Raw genomic sequence first — 21,831 nt, forward strand, 5'->3', positions numbered from 1 at the left:
TGAAACTTTCAGTTTTATTCCAAGTAAATAAGTAATTTTGGAGAGGAATAAATACCAGTGATGGTGACATTGCTCATCAATGTGTTTGCATTAACTCACATCTGAAATGCTGTGGTAAGCCACTGATTTGAATGGAGTGCCGTTAAATGCTGACTTTATCAGTAACAAACCCAGTGACTTTAAAACAAAACAATCAGTGAAAATTGTATGAGTCTGAAGAAGGGTTTCGGCCCGAAACGTTGCCTATTTCCTTCGCTCCATAGATGCTGCTGCACCCACTGAGTTTCTCCAGCATTTTTGTGTACCTTTGATTTTCCAGCATCTGCAGTTCCTTCTTAAACAATCAGTGAAAACTATTGGGTGAAATTAGATGAAAGACTTAAAGGGTCTTACATTTGTGGGCTTCCCTCCAAGGCAAGGGGCCTTACTTGTTTTTAGCATTGTGATGTTTTTGAGTTGAATCGTGACTATATTCAAAATGATATAGGTCTGGAAACGCTATGTTATATTTATCTTAAAATTACATGAACAGATAATTTGCTTGAAATAGCCTTCCTTGTACTGAAGCAATTTGTTTTTCCAAAGGCAAATTCAATATCACAGTATGTCTGAAATATATTGTACCATGGTTGTAATGAGGAATCATGCAGTTTACTGAATTGATAGGTAGTTATTTTAAACCTTTTTAAGGCAGCATTTATAATCTGCTATCAGCAAATATTATACTTACCAAGATTTTAAGGAACTGTAGCAAGACAAAATTGGATTCCAATGGGCATTTTTTATTTAATTACCTAATTACATGATTACTCGAATCTACTATGACTATCACTTTCCTCAATAAAATTAAACTTTGATATCTCTGTCCTTCTGCGTCATCTTTTTAAAAGCATATCTGTCTGGTCCATTTTCATGTTGACTTCTTTTAATCTAATATCCCAAACAATCTGTAGACTTATGATGAAAATGGTAAAAAAACAACTAAATAAATAATTACTGACAGCCATTCTTTGTTTGCATCTATGGTACATGGGCCAAATTAATCTGAACAGGAAAGTGTTGTGGAGAATCTCTTAGGTTTACAGTAAGAGTTATGGGCCTGTCCCACTTAGGTGACTTAGGTGACTGCAGGAGACTATGCAGTCGCCACATGTTCGCGGGTGGTTGCCGGGGAGTCGCCTTCATTGTCGTGAGGAATTCCCGCATTCTGGGACCTAGTCGCGGCCTCATTATGGTCGCCATTAAATTTTCAACATGTTGAAAAATTAGCGGCGACTGGAATGAAGCTGCCATGGAGAGTAGCGAGATTTCTCATGCCGTAGGTCCTAATGGGTTGCCAGGAGGTTGAAGGTTCTTGGAGGTTCTCGTAGGTTGTAGCCGGTGCTGACTGGTGAATTTCATTGGCTCATTGGGAACAAAAAGGTAAGCGGTAGTTTTCAGAACCAAGGATAACCGACCGGTAATGTTAATGTCCTCCGAGCTGCACAGTCGTGTATCTCTGGCATCTTAAAAGTTGTCTCCACTCCTTTTCCCCCCTCTCTCCCCTCCTCTTTTAAAGGACTTACCGTACACTGTACTTTTGCCGTCTTAATTACAGCGCCAACCTTACTGTTCATCGCCGTGTATGTCTATATCACCTTGGCTTTGCACCTTTTGAATTTTTGTTCTAGTTGCCGGTTTTTCAGGCGACTGCCGGCAACACGACAGACACCGGCAATCGTCGAAGTGGGACAGGCCCATTAGGAAGCTTCAGGGGGTTTTGAACAATAATTTTATTTGTGCAAGGTATGGTTGAAATCTGTTGCTAAAGGAGGTGGTGGAGGCAGGTACGTTCATATATTAATGTAGCATTAAGATAAAATGCTATGGCATTGCAGGCTATGGGGTGAACACTCGAATACGTATAGATGAGTAGATGATGGCTGGCATGAACATAACGACCTGGATGGCCTTATTGCCATGCTCTATGATTTGGAGGTCATTAATGGTCGATGTCTACAGATAATTCAGCAGTAGAAGATAAAACAAAGAAGGGAGACCTAGCAATATTGTGCAGCTGGGATAACGCAGTCTTTGTGATACATCAACTGGGGGTCAAGGAGAAAAGAGAAGTTGCACACAAACTGGCTCAGCTTAAACAACCAGGTGGGCAGGGAGATGGAGTTGGGTGAAAGAACATTAACATTTTAGCAGGCCTTGAACAGCAATGTTCATAACCTTTCAAATATAAGGCAAACTGGAATATATTACCCCTAGCTAGGAAGAATTAAAGTACTAAATAATGACAACTGGACAGACAGGGCACGTATGTGAGGATGCTCTTCATTGACTATAGCTCTGCATTCAATACGGTCATCCCCACCAAGCTCACCACCAAACTCCACCAGCTAGGCCTCAGCTCACCGATATGCGCTTGGATCCTGAACTTTCTCACGGAGCGACTGCAGGCATTGAGACTGGGCCCGCACCTGTCCTCCACCATCACCCTGAGCACCGGCACACCACAGGGTTGTGTACTAAGCCCCATGCTCTACTCCCTCTTCACTCACGACTGTGTCCCTGCATTCGACACCAACACCATTGTGAAGTTTGCAGACGACACAACAGTGATTGGGCTGATCACCAACGGTGATGAAACAAAATACAGAGCGGAGGTGCAGAACCTGGCGGACTGGTGCGCCAATAACAACTTGGCACTAAACACCTCCAAGACCAAGGAGCTGATTATTGACTTCAGGAGGTCCCATTCTGGAGAATACGCCCCAATCTCCATTTATGGGGAAAGTGTGGAGAGAGTGTCCAGCTTTAAGTTTCTGGGCACTCACATTTCAGAAGACCTCACATGGTCCACAAACACCGCCGCGCTGGTCAAGAAGACACAGCAACGACTGTTCTTCCTGAGGACATTAAAAAAGACTGGTCTGCCCCAACAGCTGCTGACAACGTTCTACCGCTGCACCACAGAGAGCATACTAACGTATGGCATCTCTGTGTGGTATCTCAGCTGCACGGAGGCGGAGAGGAGAGCTCTTCAGCGCATCGTCAACAGAGCGCAGAGGATCATCGGGACAGAGCTACCAGCCTTGGAGGGCATCTACCACACGCGGTGCCTCAGGAAGGCCCTCAGCATCCATAAGGACTCATCACACCCCTGCCACGGTCTGTTTCAACTACTTCCCTCCGGCAGACGTTACAAGGCCTTCTACGCCCGAACCTCCAGACTCAGGAACAGTTTCATCCCAAGAGCTATAGCGGCTCTGAACCGGCCCTAATGAGTGCCCCCACACCCACCCCCTTTGGACAGTCTCCCTCAGATGGTCACGTCAATCAATTCAGCTTGTTTATTTATGTATTGTATTTATTTACCTTTCTTGTACATCAGTGGAGCTGCACACTAAATCTCGTTGCACTGACGTGCAATGACAATAAAATATATATTATTATTATTATTATTATTATTATTATTATTATATCAGAAAAGCTACAAATGAATGGCAGGAATAGCCTGTAAAACAGTGAGTGGATTTGCAGTCCCTGAACGTGCAGTTATGTCAGAGACAGGAAGAATTAGAGGACCTAAGGTATGGCAATGGGGAGCTGAGAAGACTTTATTCATCTAAACAATGTTGTTGTGTTGTATCCAGGTTACCTTTCAGCAAATTAATTCTGTGCAGACTTTATACATCAACGGAATGTAAAATTAGATCTTCTGTCGCTGACAAATGAGCAAATAAACAACACTTCACAGATAAATTAAAACCACATACTGTATTGGTCGTAGTCAAAATCACGTTCAATTAAAGTAGTTCAATTAGGGCAGGCAACAACAAGGCATTGGTTAAAATATTTGCAGCATTCCAAATCCAAATTTGCGCTCTAAACCCACGCCCCAATCGTAAAGCTCAACAATATACCATGACTTTTGAAGTAAGAAGGTTTAAAACAAAAAAAAAATGCAGGAAATGAAACACTTTAAAAAAAAATATTTTTGAAAATAATCAGCAATTAATCTCAAAACAAGATTCCATGTTTATCACAGGGAGAGAGCACTTGATTTCATTAACAAATGTAGTCAAGTGTAAGGGGCCAATTTTAAAGGAGATTTATGGGGCACTCAGAATGTGCTGCCAGGGGTGGTGGTGGTGGCAAATACGATAGTGGTGCTTAAGAGGCTTTTGCTGGGCACATGGATATGCAGAGAGTGGAGGGATGTGGGTCTTATGCAGGCAGATGATATTAGTATATCTTAACAACTCAGACATTGCAGGCGTAAGGAGCTGCTCCTGTGGTGTTACCTTTCTATATTCCACGACCCCCTCAGAGCCACGAGTAAACAACAAATTATCCAATAGTTCACACCATAACTACGGGTATTTTGACAGAGGTGAAGCAGGGATAAAGGACATGTTTGCTCAACATGACATTTTGTTATAGGAATAATGTCAATAATTAAATTTCTCAACAAAATTATGAAGGCTGAAGAATGAAATTAAAATTATGACGACACACTATTTGGATCAACAAAATTTCAAATGGAGGTAAATATTCCTCTTTATTCAGGGAAATGAAAGCATTGCTGCTTCAAGTTTTTTTAATAAAAAATGCTGAAAAACAAAGGCTCAGAATTAAAGCATCAAAGCTTGAAGACTTGAAGACTCCAAATATGGATTTAAAGGGCCTGTCCCACTCATGCGATTTTTTTCAACGACCAGAAAAAGGTACGACTCTTTGGGCGACTACTCACGACCAATTAGGCGTCACCCCACAAAATTTCCGGCGACCTATGACAGGTACCAGCAAGTCACTGAAAAAATCGCGTAAAGTGGGACAGGCTCTTAACAGTGCTTCGTGCAGGAAAGAGGAAAGGTGAATGGAGGTGTGGAGATCATTTTTCTGATATTCAAGGAAGTAACTAATTGGAAGAGTATGTTTATTGGAGAGGTGAGGGGGGGATGAAAACTGTGTATTTAAAAGGAATGAAAGCAACTGCATTAACAATAAAATAACAATTAGATAATAGAGGTGAAAGGCATTGGACTCTTTAAATGAAATACCAGTGAAGCAATATAAACCAATAAATCAATTTAGTAAGAATATTGAGTACTGATCACTGTGAAAAGGAGCAAATAAACGGTGCCAGATTTAGGGAAGGGTGAGGGTCTGGAATCTTATTTATGTAAATGAATGTAACTTTACCACTGAATGCTTAGATGTGGTGAGAAGAGCTGAAGTCAAAGGTTTTCAGTGCAGTTAATAAAGCAATCAATATGCACAGACATGAAGAGAACCTTTTGCCGCATCAATACAAAGCATTGTTAACTTACCTGTTTGCATATCCCCAAATTACTTAACTGCTCTTTTCATGTTTTCTTAACCAGATGTTTATTCCTCAAGTTGGTGAGTGGCATGATTAAATGAACATGATTAAGTGGAACTATCAATTTATCAGATGGACACAAAAAGCTGGAGTAACTTAGCGGGTCAGTATAAATATTCATAACAATTTCAGCATTGACCTTAATTGTGAATTGGACTCTTCAGTCCTGCCACTAATTTCAAAAGAAACACCGTGGGATTAATGTTATGTGGCTAGAAATTGCATTGCACTGACCTGCACATTTGGTTCTGGTGATGAGTGAGGGACCCGGTAGCCCTGTTCCTCCTGTACCTGGCCGTGTCAGCAAGACTTTGATTTCATATTCCGTGTCTGGATCCAAGTGCCAGAGCTTGTAATTTGCTGCGTTTACAGCATGGATTTCTGTCCAAGATCCACTGGTCATGGAATATTCCACTTCTTTCAGAATGATGGGACCATTGCCAATGATTGAGTTTGCATTAAGCTGGATTAGCAGGTACGTTGGGCCAAAGCCAATGAGCTGGGGCGGTGCAATTGGCATGGGTGGCTCTATATGAGGAAAAAAATGAAAGCAATTAATATTCATCTTCAACTTCTACTATTAACTAACATTGATGTAATTGATGGTTGTTATTTGAAAGACAGGCAACAGGACTCAGAAGAGTTAAAACCCAAGTATTTGGATCAATGCAAATATTGTTTAAATTAGGAATTGTATTTCTGGATTCAAAATGTTTAAAACATCTGTCAGCAAAATGTGGTCTCCTCTACACTGGGAAACCAAATGCAAATTGGGTGACAACTTAGTCGAACTCCTGTTAAACCATAAAGGTGACTTGAGGATACCAGTTCTCTCTATCCCAGACTGATCTCCACATTTGGGCTCTTGCAATGTTCCATTGTAGTCCTGCGGCACCTCAGGGAAAAACATATGACCCTCAAAGATGACACATTGTAGAGGCCAGGACTCATCACTGAATTCAGATAATCCAGTTTGACCAGATGTGTTGAAGAGTCATCAAACAGTAATACTTTCTCAAAATTATTGCCCCGCACAGATGCTGCCTGGCCTGATGGACATTTCGGGCATTTTTTAAATTTCACATTCCCAACAATTCCAGGGCTGGAATATCATGATATCCAACTTTATTATGAATCCCCCCACTTCTCCCTTTATTCTTGTTCGGTCACTCCCTCATCTCTTCACACCCATCAGGTAAGAGGTACAGAAGTGTGAAAAAGCATACCTCCAGATTCAGGGGCAGTTCTTTCCCAGCTGTTATCAACTGAACCATCCGATCATTAACTAGAGAGCGGTCCTGACCTCCCATCCACCTCACTGAAGTCCCTCGGACTATCTATAATTGGACTTCACTGGACTAAACGTTATTCCCTTTATCCTGTAATCATGTATAGTCTTTTCCCTGACACACTACAAAAAGCTTTTCACTGTACCTCGGTACATGTGACAACAATAAACTAAACTAAATCATTTTGTCCAGAGAGATGATTTGCAATTTACAAGCCATTACTATCTTTTGGGGTGGAAGATTGCAACCTTCACGTGGTCCGCCCTGTTTCGACGAATGCAATCAACCCGGCGTGCGCAATCAAATAAGATCAAATAGAACAAGTTGTCCTATAACTTTGGGCTATGCATGCCATACGCAAGAAGAAGAAGAACAAGACTATATTTTTAAGCTGGCAGCACCTTTCTGGTATATGGATACTTTCACTATGGTTTTGCTTGGTCTCCATTTTCACTTTTTCTCTTTTAACCATGTTTGATTTCTATCTTTTCATAGTTCCGATGAATGGTCAGAGTAGAAATATTACCCCTATTTACTTTCCACAGAAAGAACATAAAACAAAGAATAGTACCGGATAGGAATATGATGTTAGTGCTGACGATGATATCGATTTAAACCAATCCCATGTGCCGGAACATGATCCATATCCCTCCATTCTGGCCTGTTTATGTATCTGTCTATATACTTCTTAAACAGCATTACTATTTCAGCTCCACCTGGCATTCCTGGCAGCATGTTCCAGGCACCTATCACTTGCGTTTGCCTCGCAAATCTCCTTTAAACTTTTTCCCTATTACCCGCAACCAGCAGCCTTTGGTACTTGACATCCCCACCCTAGGAAAAAGGTCCACTATCCACTCTAACCATGCATGTCATAGTTTTTCTAATTTCTCCAACCTCTTTTTATAGCTACAGCTCTCTAATCAAAGCAAGAATTTCATTGTCCTATACAGGGACACATGACAATAAACTCACTTGAACTTGAACATCCTGTTAAACCTCTTCTATATCGTCTCCAAAGCCTCCACATCTTTCCTTGTATTGTGATAACCAGAATGGCATACAATATTCCAAACATGGTCTACTCTACACAAAGCTTTACAAAGCTGCCAACATTTATACTCAGTGCTCCACCCAATAAAGGCAAGAAAGTCAAATGCTTATTTACCAATCTGTGTACTTGTGTTGCCACTTTCACTGAGCTATGGCCTGCATCTCACGCTCCATCTTGCAGAAATACAGTCAAGGGTCCTGCCATTTACCATATACATTTCACTAATGTGTAAGGTGTAACATATTACATGTGTTCGAATTAAACTCCTCTTGCTGTTTCTTCACTCACATATCCAAATGAAGCTGCTTAACTAACTGAGCACTTCCAGCATTTTTAGTTTTTATTTCAGGTTGCCAGGATCTGTCGTTTTCTTTTGCTTTTCAAAGATACCTTGTCCACTTATTTTATTTGCATAGTTTTAAATACTTTGGAATTCCACTCAAATGCATTATAAAATCAATTGATCATTGATCAAAATCCATGGCAATAGCAATCTTGAATTAGTTACCCAAAGCAAATTGACTTCTGTGAGCTGTGCCTTGCACTTTGTTCTATCTATTGCACTTGAGTTTGACTTGATTGTATTGATGCATAGCGTACCTGATCTGTTTGGATAGCATGCAAAATAAAGCCCTGTACATCAATACATATGACAATAATAGACCTAAACAGGGAATTATAGACCAGTTAGCCTGACATCGGTGGTGGGGAAGATGCAGGAGTCAATTATAAAAGATGAAATAGCGGCACATTTGGATAGCAGTAACAGGATCGGTCCGAGTCAGTATGGATTTACGAAGGGGAAATTTGCAGATGACACAAAGCTGGGTGGCAGTGTGAAGAGGATGCTATGAGAATGCAGGGTGACTTGGACAGGTTGGGTGAGTGGGCAGATGCATGGCAGATGCAGTTTAATGTGGATAAATGTGAGGTTATCCACTTTGGTGGCAAGAACAGGAGGGCAGATTATTATCTGAATTGTGTCAAGTTAGGAAAAGGGAAAGTACAACGAGATCTGGGAGAGGTGAGAAAAAACGTTTTCACCCCGAGAGTTGTGAATCTGTGGAATTCTCTGTCTCAGAAGGCAGTGGAGGCTGATTCTCTAGATGCTTTCAAGAGAGAGTTAGATAGAGCTCTTAAAGATAGTGGAGTCAAGGGATATGGTGAGAAGGCAGGAACAGGGTACTGATTGTGGATGATCAGCCATGATCACAGTGAATGGTGGTGCTGGCACAAAGGGCTGAATGGCCTACTCCTGCATCTATTGTCTATTGTCTAAACCTATTTCTACAGGAGAACAAAAGTAAACTCCACTATACCTCAAGTGACTTCAGGATATGATAATTTCATGAATTTTGTTGTTAAAAAGAGCAAACTTTCTTTTTTATTTATTGCTTCAGTTTACACATTTCCCAACATCAGTTTCCCAACATCTCTTCCCTTTATTGCTAACTTTATCATACCTTCTTCTTGCTCTTACAAAGCCAAAATTCATTCTCCATCCTTTGACTCCTTTGACCTGAAATGTTAACCATTTCTCCTTCCACGGAAGCACCCAGACCTATTGACTGGCTCCGGCATTTCTGCTCCATATTTCTAGCATTTGGAGTTTTTGAATTTTCATCTAACCTCTAACATACTCAAAGATTACTTTTAGATTTCATTATTCTCAGGGTTTGCTTCACATGAATACTGACAGTACCCTAGAATACTTCTCTTTCAGCAATCTTGACAAAAAATGCTGCCGATAATGTCTGGATCTGCATTGAATTTGGACACTATCGTGTTGACTCTCATTAACCTTCAATCTTTGTCTAGCTTCAACAGCGCTGGTATCAGACTTGAATGAATCTCTCATATGAATAAGATGTATTCTGAATCTTCAAATGTACCTTTTAGCGACCCTCGCACCTTTTTTCTGTCACATTTAGTAAAACCATATTTTAAGCTCTATTTGTACTACCTGTTGTACTAACGTGTGCTTTGGTTGCACTTGTATGGTAATGATCTGCTTGGATAGCTAAAGAAACAAAAGTTTTAATGTATCTTCGTACCCATGACAATAATAAACCAAGTAGAATACATTAATTGCAGGACACTTGCCTATAGTTTTCTAGTAGTTTTACAAGTGTCTTTAGATACTCAGCCTTTACATTCTGGCCTTAATGTAACTACATACTCATCACTGTTGTTGTATGGCATGCATCCGACAAACTGTTCTTAGATCGAGGTTAATTGCCCAAACTGTCAACTATCCATTTACTCCACAGATGCTAACTGGCCTGCTGAGTTATTCCAGCACCATGTGCCTTGTTTAACCAAAATATTATGAAGGGTTGGAACAAAATTGATCTTTTGACCAAAAGGTAAAAGGTAAAAATAAGAAACTGCAGATGCTGGCTTACAAACGATGAGACACAAAGTGCTGGAGTAATTCAGCGAGTCAGGCAACATCTCTGGAGAACATGGATAGGTGATGTTTTGGGTCGAGACCGTTCTTCAGATGGTCTGAAGAAGGGTCTTGACCCGAAACGTTACTTATCCATGTTCTCCAGCGATATGCCTGACTTGCTTTGTTATTCCAGCACTTTGTCTTTTTGATATTTTGTCCATTTCTATTGCAGAAGATGCCTACAGTTTAAGAGCATCGGAATTGTATAACTGAATTTGGATTATTTTAAGGGTAAATTAAAAAAATCAGTGCCTTCGGATAAAACAGTGGTAATTACAGTAATTTACTGTGGTGTAAATGGCAGAAATTTAAAGCTATCCACAAAGAATACCAACACTAATTCTCTTCACATTACAGTCCAATATTCCTCTCCTCTTTCTCCTTCTTAGATCGCCACTTGAGGATTAACTACTTAACTCCATACTTTTATTTCTGAGATGTCTGCAGAACCAATGTGGTGACAATGCACTTCCACAGATGGGACAGGTTCTGCCAGACCAGCCAGCTATGTGGGTAGTTTGAGGTGGTATGCCCCTTCCACCCCTTACCCCATAGCTTGTGTGCCACCAATGCATGGACTCAAGGTTCTCAATTCCACCCCGAATACCCCTTTTTCACTTTGTGTGGTCATTGGCTGGGATTCCCAGGAGTCAGTGAGGATGTTATATTTTCTCAAAGAGACTTCAAGCAATTCCTTGAATTTTTTCCTCATTTCTCTACGGCACTTTTTTTCTCTCAGCAGAGCTCAACAACATCAATTATTGCTCAAGGAACAAAAGCAACTGAGTCCTTTGCAGTGGAATGATCAGAATTGTATTGAAATTGCAATGATGTTTATAAACTGTTAAAACATATTATTATTAATTGCATATTACTTTAATTTAATCATGTGCAATATTAGCACCTGCTTTAAAAAGCAGCTCTACGCATAAACAAAAATAGATTTGAATAAATTTTGTAAGATTTTCCTGAAAATAGCTCAAAGCCAGTCATCTATCTATACATAACTAAAACTCTGATCTTGTTATCTTCTGGTTTGGTGGTCTTTCTATTTGCGCAAAAACAGTTTGCAATAGCGCTACGATTTTGCGCAAGTTCACTCACCGTTCTCCTGTGCTGCGAGTGCATAAGTTTCGTTCAAGTAAGCGAGGTTTAAAAATCTTAAAAACCGCGCGTGCGCAGATCGATCTCTTCTCCTGCCAGTCAGCGCCGCATGGATTATTCTCTTCCCCTGTCACTCCCCGGGAAGGTCCGCCCCTTACTGCGACATTGCGTCTTTACTGGAGCTGAGGATGGCCGGTGGAGGTTTCCAAGCAGACTTTCGGAGGGACCCGAAGCAGCCCCAATCATCCCATCCCCAAGCAGCCTAGCGTCGGAGACCCAACCCAGACCAGCCTGGAGTCGGAGATGTCGCCGATGTCGCCAAACGGAAAGCGGAGACTCTGATTCCGGCAGAGGATAATGACCAATGACCAGCGCCCCTTGTGAGTCCCCATCGCACCGCCAATTCCAGCCAGTACCCCTCTGGTTCCCCCATGCTGGATCCTCCCCCATCATGATGCCCCCCTCTCCCCCATGGCTTTTCCCCCATCTTTTCACCGAGCTCACTCCCCCCTCGCCCACACACCTCTCTCCTCCACAACTCCCCCCACAAGGCCCCCTGCCCACACCCCCCGCCCACATATACCCCCCACCCACACACATCCACACACACACCCCACAACCACACACACCTTCCACCCCCTCCCACACACTCTGCCGCCCACACACCCCTCGCCCACCCCTCTGCCCCCACAACCCCCTGTCCCCACAACACCCTTTCCCCCCACACACCCAACCCCATACCCCCCAACCCCCCGCCCACACCCCCCCCCACACCCACAACCCCCTGGCCCCCACCCCCCCCCCACATCCCACACCCCCCAACCCCCACAGCCTCCCTGCCCCCACAACACCCCCCCCCCCCCCCCCCCACCTGTCCAGTTAGGGGCTATGGGTGAGTGGTGGAATATTACGTTGGGGGAACGGGTCCCACTTAGTCTAGTCATTATAATAGAATTGCAATGGCGAGGGTTGTGAATTAAGGTCAGCACTGTTCAAAATCTGAATCAAGATGACCTAATAAATATTTGAACGCAGCTCATTATTTCCAATCCACATAACTAATTGCTGAGAAATGTATTTCATTTACGGAGGCAAACAATATTTTCATATTCAAGATAGAAGTAACCTGATGTTAACAATCTTACAAATGTAAGATTCCGATTCCGTTTCAATAAAGTACAATATTAAAATTACAAATTATCTTACATGGAAATTATCTTACCCAGTTGGCCACAGCCTGAACAAATATCTTTCCTATACTCACAGCTTGGGCTGCCAAGGTGAATGCTAAGGTTTTAGAAAGTGCTAACAATAGTGGAACAAGTCCCTCAGCAGTAATCATGTAAATGCATGGAATAATTTTTTTAAATCTGATTTGGAGCAAAAGCCATGGATGAAAATTGTTCTCCAGCTTATGCAACAAAATTGTTAAAAAAGTCACCATGAATGCAGAAAAGTACTTCCCCAGTTATAAAATAATTGAGAACAAAAAGTAAAAATACTGGATGGCTGTGGCACAACTCGCAGAGCTGCTGCTTCATAGTGCCAGAGTCCCGAGTTCAATCCTGACCTTGCTGTCTGTGTGGAGTATGTATATTTGTCCCCAAAGCCATAAACATTTCCCCATATGTTCATATTTCCTTTCACATCACAAAAAGGTGCAGGATGGTAATAATGTCATAAGGAATAGGAGTAGGATTAGGCCATTCAGCCCATCAAGTCTACTCCACCATTCAATCCTGGCTGATCATCCCAATAATCTCTGACACCTGTACTAATCAAGAATCTATCTATCGCTGCCTTAAAAATATCTACTGACGGCCTCCACAGCCTTCTGTGGCAAAGAATTCTACATATTCACCACCTTCTGACTAAAGAGATTTCTCCTCATCTCCTCCCTAAAAGAACGTCCTTTAATTCTGAGGCTATGACCTCTAGTCCTAGACTCTCCCATAACATGGCAGTTAAGTTTCAATAGGAAGCTGCCACTTACTCAGCATTGAAGACAGTCAGCAAATTATTTGAATGGACACAATATAAAGAGTATTTAATCAAAACGCTTTTTCAGTAACTGTTAAATGTCATGTAGTACATTTAATCCAGGTAAATTTAATAAATGAACAAAAACTAAAAGACATTTACATAAGGCATTCAAAATGACCTTTTTTGGACAGCTGCACTATTAACAGTTGACAGTTGCATGAAACCTTTCCGTTTTACCAATTTCCAAGCCTCATTAAAGGCAAATTGTTTATTATAATGTTTCTGCCTTCCATGGCTTTTGACAAGTTTTCGAAGGTGGAAATATAGTACCAGCAATCCATTATATGATAAAATGTTTTACCAGCACTTACTGAACAACACTTTACTACCTGTGAATGAAATAACTGAAAGCATTCTCAGAATTCTTACAAATTACCAATTTCACCAGATTTTAATGGAACAATTGAATTCAAACAAGATGGAAAAGCAGCATGCAACTTCCCAAATGCAGCATTGATAATCAACAATATACAGGGAATGTGCTCAGAATTTTAAGAAGCAGTTCACTTTTTAAACATATAGTCAACTAATCAAATGACCCAACTGCAATTAATGAGGATCCACTGTAACTGAGTTCAACATAAATGAAAATGAAATGCAGACCACGGTCGTCAATTCAATTTGTTGTGCTCGATGATCTAATTATCACGTGATCGGTTTGCTTAAACGGTCATTTAAATAGCTCAGCTATTTTTAAGTGATGCAACAACACTATTATATTGAACCATGGGCAATACAAAATATCTATTGGCTTCCAGGACCTACTTCAGAATCATATATGCATGAAAAAAAGGGCCTCCTAATGCATCACCTTTCCACTTATTAAGGATGTTCTAAATTACTTCCCAAAAGATTACATTTAAAATGTTGCCATTTATCAGATAGGAAATCAATTGGAGAATTCAATGTTCATTGGGTGTAAGCAACCAAGCAGAATATGCAATGCTGTTCCTTTCGTTTGCGTGTGGCCTCGCTGTAACAACAAGGAGGCTCAGGACAGAAAGTTCGGGATGGGAATGAGACTGGGGGCTAAAATGGTTAACAAGCAGGGAGATCCAGCAGGTCTTGGCGGACTGAGTGTGTGTTCAGTGAAACGGTCGCCGAAACATGGTCTCACCAATGTACAGGAGGCCACATCAGGAGTACCAAATGCGGTAGATGAGGTTAGAGATGGTGCATCTGAATCTCTGTCTCATCAGAAAAGGCTGCTGGGGTCCCTGGATGGATGCGAGGGGAATAAAATGTAGGAGCAGGTGTAACTTCTCCGGCAGCTGCAGGGGAAAGTACCTGGAGACGGGGTTGTTTGGGTGGGAAGGAATGAGTGAACCATAGAGTTGTGGAGGGAGTAGTCTATGCAGAAAGCAGAAAGGGGTTGGGGGTGGGTAGGTGTGACTGGCATTGGGATTACATTGAAGGTGGCAGAAATGTTGGATAATGATGTGTTGGATGCAGAGGCTGGTGGAGTGAAAGGCGAAGACGAGAGGAATAACCTTGTCCCACCTGGGTGGAGGGAAGTGAGAGCAGAAAGACAGGATAAATCAGACATGGGTGAGGGATCCATCTGCTTTACTAGGTGGGAAACCATGCTTACTAAAGAAAGAGGACATCACAAATGGTCTGAAGGATATTTGTAAGGTCCACCGATGCTTCCTTCCTTTCCACCACTTGCAACTCAGTCAGACTCTATTTATCCTTTCCACTCCATGACTCCAATGCCTTGCAAAAGTAGTTGGAGTGCACCAGAACCAGGCGACCACTGAGCCAGTCAGGGCTAAGTGGGGGAAATGAGGCTTGTGTTAAGATAGAACTCTTAAAGGTAGCAGAGTAAGGGGATATAGGGAGAAGGCAGGAATGGGGTACTGATTGCGGATGATCAGCCATGATCACTGTGAATGGCGGTGCTGGCTCAAAGGGCCGAATGGCCTACTCCTGCACCTATTGTCTATTGTGTTAGTATGAAATGTGATTGAGATTGTGGTTTGGTCCAAAATAATTGATTATGGTTAGGTACACCTCCAGACTTCATTATTCAATTAGCAAAACATTGTTTGTACTATGAAGGAACTAGGCAAGAACATCAAAGATAACAGAATATTTATCATACTTGGGTCACATATCATCTTGAATATCAAAGAACTTTGATTAAAAAGATGTTTATTACTTCACAACTGGATTCTCCTCAAAGTTTCTCAATTAACAAGACCAGATTATTATGTGCCATGAAAGAAAATGGATTGTCTAATAAAATGTTTTCACAAACAATTTTCTCTCCATTTGAAAACCAGAGAAGCACATAGAATTCAGCTGAAAAATCTGCATTCTCCATCCAGTCAAACTTAAAATTTCCCTTCACTCCATGAAATGAGATGCATTACTTAGTTGTTTAAATATGAAATGTTATTGATATAATCCAACTAAATTTCTTTCTTAATTATGCAATTCTTCCTCTGTCAATAGGCACTGATATGAAAGGTATGCAAGAAAATGACCCCTGAGCACTTAAATCAGGTTTTGCTATTGCTTCTGAACAACACAACTCACAGTAAAAACATCAATCAACTTCTCAGGTTAAATAAAGCAGAATGATTCGCATATGTGGATTCTTATTTGCTCGTAAGATAACAGCAAAAAAATTGCCGTTCTGTTACCAACAATTCACAGAGCAAGTCAACTGGATTAACATAAAACAGTGATTTCCATTACAATACGAGACAGGAATGAACTTTATCACTCATTTTAATTCAGGGCTTATTGCAAGGCTGTTATAGCCAGTCACTATATTTAAAATCCAACTTGCATCGATGATTTATGCACCACAAAAAAGGAACAGAAATTACCCTTATGTGCTACAGGATGAAAAGAACCCTGGAGTCAATCTTGCAGCCTGACTGCAAAGTAACAGTAAAAAGACAATTTCATTGCACCGAGTACAAAAAACCCATTAATTTCAAAATTGTATCATGCAACAAAGTTCACGAACAAAGTAACATTTTATCCTCAATGGACAATAAGAAAATTAATTGCTTCTATCATGGGAATTATATTAATAACCTATTAAACAACATAATAAGAAACCTCACTATGCATGGCTATCCAATTATAGCTATAAACAAAGTTAATTGCTTACATGTTAAATTATCAAGATCTGTAAATACTGAATATTTAGGGTTATGTTTTAACTTTGATATTCACCTGCAATATAACTTCCGGCATTTATCAAGATCTGTTCTAAAATCTGGTCACCAGGTCACATGCTATTCAGATAATTTGGATCTCAGTTGCAAATTAATTACAATCCAAGCACTTCAGAGAATTAATAAATTACTATTTTTCTGATTAAATAGTAACAATCTTTCAAGGACATTCCAAACTGATTCTTGCACTAAAGAACAAAGCAACTAATAAGTTCTGCAGTTGCAACTATTTGTTCGCTATTTGTTTTTACCAATGGAAATGCTACTTATTGGAACTGTGTATCATTCACACTAGACAGCCATTTCCCATTGCCAAAATAACAACAACAACTGTTGCATTTTAATGATGGTGTGTAATATGAACATATTGGAATTATAACTTGTGTTGATTTCTTTTTTTGCTGTACTTTGCTTGCGCAGTATTTATAAAGATGACAAAGTTAACAAAATCTTTGATGGCACAGAAAAAGATATGGGAAAAATATGCGGAGATAAAATTACTAAGAGGAAGAACTCAATATTATCTCATAAAAGAGCATATTCTCCCCATTTCGTAATCTCTTACTCGAAAATTTTAAGAATGACAAACATCAAGCGAAATTCACCAATTCGCATCCTTATTTACAGGAATACTTAATTTGGAATCAACTCTATACCCCCTAATTGAATTAGCATGTTTTTAATTTTTTTTTAAAGTCATGAGGCACACATTATAGATGTGTAAAATGCAGCAGCATGCCATTGAAAAGTATACAAGCTTGGTAGCTAAAAAGTAGGCTCTGGTTTATTCTGATGCAGCATAGGAATGCGGCCACCGTTGTTCTCTGATACAGAACATGTTGCAACCAGAGATATGTGAAAGGAAATTGGTTCTGTTTTGGGTGGGTGGCCATACAATGATGCACATGCAGCCAAGATGTAAATTCAGGGCATAAGGAATAGGGGTAGAATTAGGCCATTCGGCCCATCAATACTCTGCCATTCAATCATGGCTGATCTATCTCTCCCTCTTAACCCCATGCTCCTGCCATCTCCCCATAACCTCTGACACCAGTACTAATCAAGAATCTATCTCTGCCTTAAAAAATATCTACTGAGTTGCCCCCCACAGCATTCTGTGGCAAATAATTCCACAGATTCACCACCCTCTGAGTAAATACATTTCTCCTCATCTCCTTCCTAAAAGAACATCCTTTAATTCTGAGGCTATGGCCTCTAGTCCTAGACTCTTCCACTAGTTGAAACATTCTCCCCACACCTCCTCTATCCAAGTCTTTCACTATCCTATGTGTTTCAATGAGGTCCCCCCTCATTCTTCTAAAATCCAGCGAATGCAGCCCTAGTGCTAACAGATGTTCATCATAGGTTAACCTACTCCTTCCTGGGATCATTCTTGTAAACCTCCTCTGGACCCTCTCCAGAGCCAGCACATCCTTCCTCAGCTATGATGCCTAAAATTGCTCACAATATTCCAAATGCAGCCTTACCAGCACCTTGTAGAGCCTTCACATTACATCCCTGTATTTGTATACAAGCCCTCTTGAAATAAATGCTGGCATTGAGTTTCCTTTCTCTGCTAGTCACTGCTCAACAGGTATATACGTTTAACCAGTTAAATTTGCAAGCCAGAATTCATTTCTTGAGACAACATCAATAATAGAAAGCTTAATTAATGCTGAGTGTGTTGTAAAAACAGATGATGACCTCCTTTGGCCCAATGGATCATCACATAACATGAACTGTCACAGAAAGAGAACATAATTGGGTTGTTTTTGGATGGTAGTCTTCAATATGCACAATGACAATACCATAGTCAGATATAATTTAATCTTTAATAAATGCAAATACTCCCTGTCCATTCACATCATTTGAATGACAAGAAAACCACTGATACCTATAAGTACCAGCTGCAATACAAAGATTCAAAGGGACCAAAACAAGTGATAATTCCAAATGCATACCAATTTAAATGTTCTTTCTCAATTTGTGCTCTGGTAATACAGACTGTCTGATTGAGGAACATATTTCCTGTGATGGCTTGAAAGGAATAGTTTATGTGAAGGATATGTGCAGGGGTATCAATCACTTTTATGCTACTTTTCCAGATGTTATGTGCAGATCATCCTGCAACAGATGGTACAATTTGGTGACAATCTGCCTGACGATGTTAATGCTTAAAGAAAAGTGAACAGCTGACATTTCCAGGTAATTTCTGGTCCCAGTGAAATGATGAAATGTACCGACAGCTCTTGATTAGTGATTTTTTTTCATCTAAATAATGGAGTGTGTTTAAAATCATACAGAAATTAAAATTTTCACCACTTTATTATTGAATTATTTAAACTATAGTATCATAACAACTGGCTGAGGGCAAAAAAGCTGGGAAACTACCCTGCCACAGCAACCAATGTAGATACAAAATACCCAAGAAGTTTCTCAACGAGAAGGAATTCGCAGAAAAGAACGGCTCGCTACTTTCGTAACTGTGATTTGCATTTGGTCAAAAACGCTAGCCTTGCCAGCAACATCCACCTCATGTATCAAGTAAATTTAAGCTATTTTAGGAACCATTAGAGCCAATGCCAAATATTAATTTTAATAAAAATCAGATGTTATAAGCTTCATGTAACCCATTATTACTGATTTTTCATCCTAATATATTGAGCAGAAATTATTTAATGTAACTCACTATTACTGATTTTTCATATAATGAGCAAAATTACTTTAATTCAGGGACCTGTCCTTACACCACTGTCATCACAAAAGCTCTCTCAAATTACTTACGTTTGCTTTAAAATAAATATCGCCAAGTTTTTCTTGCTCAAGTTAAGGCCTACTGACTTGAAATGTTAAATCTGTGTCACTATCCACACATGTGTGCTCCCAGAATATGCTGTTTAGTTTATCCTTCCAGATATTAAAAGAAAGCAAACACTTCTATAGCCACACGATTCCATGCCGTCCACCATAGTAGCACAGGCTCTAGAGATCCTACAAACACAAGGAGCAGCATTGATATCCATTTAAGAAAGACTTTGATGGTAGCAAGGTTCGACAGAAGACCAGAACATATACATAGATACATAGACAATAGGTATAGGAATAGTCCATTCATCCCTTTGAGCCAGCACTGCCATTCAATGTGATCATGGATGATCATCCACAATCAGTACCCCGTTCCTGCCTTCTCCCCATCGGGAACATGTTTCCTGCATCTAGCGTGTCCAATCCCTTAATAATTTTCTATGCTTCTATAAGATCCCCTCTCATCCTTCTAAATTCCAGTAAATACAAACCCAGTCGCTCAATTATTTCATCATATGACAGTCCCGCCATCCTGGGAATTAACCTCGTGAACCTACACTTCACTCCCTTAATAGCAAGAATGTCCTTCCTCAAATCAGGAGACCAAAACTGCACACAATACTCCAGGTGTGGTCTCACCAGGGCCCTGACAACTGCAGAAGGACCTCTTTGCTCCTATAGTCATCCGCTCGTTATGAAGGCCAACATGCCATTAGCTTTCTTCACTGCCTGCTGTACCTGCATGCTTACTTTCAGTGACTGAAGTACTAGGACACCCATGTCTCGTTGCACTTCCCCTTTTCCTAACGTGACACCATTCAGATAATAATCTGCCTTTCCATTCTTGTCACCAAAGTAGATAACCTCACATTTATCCACATTATACTGCATCTGCCATGCATCCGCCCACTCACCCAACCTGTCCAAGTCACCCTGCATCCTCATAGCATCCTCTGCACAGTTCACACTGCCACCCATCTTTGTGTCATCTGCAAATTTGCTAATGTTATTTTGAATACCTCCATCTAAATCATTAATGTATATAGTGTAAATTGCTGTAGTCCCAGCACCGAGCCTTGCGGCACCCACTGGTCACTGCCTGCCATTCTGAATGGGACCCGTTAATCCCTACACTTTGTTTCCTGTCTGCCAACCAATTTTCTATCCATGTCAATACCCTACCCCCAATACCATGTGCTCTAATTTTGCCCACTAATGTCCTGTGTGGGACCTTATCAAAGGCTTTCTGAAAGTCCAGGTACACTACGTCCTCCACTCAACACTAAATCCAGAATTGCCTTCTCCCTGGTAGGCTCCAGTACAAGCTGCTCTAAGAATCCATCTCGGAGGCACTCTACAAACTCCTTTTCTTGGGGTCCAGTACCAACCTGATTTTCCCAGTCTACCTGCATGTTGTAATCTCCCATAACTACCATAGCATTACCTTTGTTACATGCTAATTTTTACTCCTGATGCACTTTGCACCCTATCTCCGGGCTACTGTTTGGGGGCCTGTAGATAACTTCCATTAGGGTCTTTTTAGCCTTACAATTTCTCAGTTCTACCCACAATGACTCTACATCTGATTCTATGTCACCCCTAGCACTGAATTTCATTCCTTACCAACAGAGCCACCTCATCCCCTCTGCCCACCTGTTTGTCTTTTCGATAGAACGTACACCCCTGAATATTCAGTTCCCAGCTCTGTTCCTCTTCTAGCCATGTTTCTGTAATTCCCACATCATACCTACCAATTTTTTCTATCATACTTACCAATTTCTAACAGCCTCAAGCTCATCCACTTTATTTCTTGTACTTCGCGCATTCATATATAACACTTTTAATTCGGTATTCACCTCCCCTGTCACACTGGTTCCTATTTCACCTGACCTTACTCTCTTATCCCTTCTTGAACTATGCGTCCCATTAATTTGGATGTCTTTTGTAACTTTTCCTGTACTCTCTTCCCCTTTAACTCCATCCTTATACTCCCAATTTGTCAATCCCTCTCCCCCGCTATTTAATTTAAACCCACCCGTGTAGCACTAGCAAACCTGCCTGCCAGAATGTTGTCCACCTCCATGTGAAAATCAACATCTGGTGAAAGATAGGAATGTGGCGCGTGGGTCTCAAAAGGAAGCACGAAGTCCAGTGTTTTGAGAGGCACCTTTAATTATGTTCCTCCCGGTTGTAGGGAAGACCAAACAAGAGAAAGATGGCACCCAAACCCCTGCCTTTAAACCCTCTGGCTAAGGACCGCCTCCGGACTGAACCACTCCCGTGCCGAGGGGTTCAACAGTATGATGGCACGACCCTTGGGAGCCGCCACAGGAAGACTGTTATTCTATCAAGTTGAGAAAATAAAACAATCCATATCCATTGAGACAGTCTCAACAGCCAACTTTTGTGAATGTCATGAAGTCAAGTTTCCATGTATACGGTTGACCTGGGCGGGCAAGAGGAATCTTTAGCTTACTTCTGTAACATGTAGTCAGTATCTCATCACCTTCAGA

At 40.9% G+C, this 21,831-nt stretch overlaps 1 protein-coding gene across 11 annotated transcripts in view; it reads right to left on the reverse strand.

Moving 5' to 3' along the window:
* The window catches only part of ptprk (protein tyrosine phosphatase receptor type K), a 575,861-nt gene that overhangs the window by 265,212 nt on the left and 288,818 nt on the right, over positions 1-21,831 (reverse strand). For all 11 annotated transcript variants that reach the window (XM_033021238.1, XM_033021236.1, XM_033021234.1 and 8 more), the window contains exon 7: positions 5,612-5,905. In XM_033021238.1, the coding sequence (XP_032877129.1) occupies positions 5,612-5,905 (294 nt within the window). The remainder of the gene's footprint in view (positions 1-5,611; positions 5,906-21,831) is intronic.

Source organism: Amblyraja radiata, chromosome 5 (genome assembly GCF_010909765.2).
Source record: "Amblyraja radiata isolate CabotCenter1 chromosome 5, sAmbRad1.1.pri, whole genome shotgun sequence".
In the NCBI taxonomy this organism is placed as follows: domain Eukaryota; kingdom Metazoa; phylum Chordata; class Chondrichthyes; order Rajiformes; family Rajidae; genus Amblyraja; species Amblyraja radiata.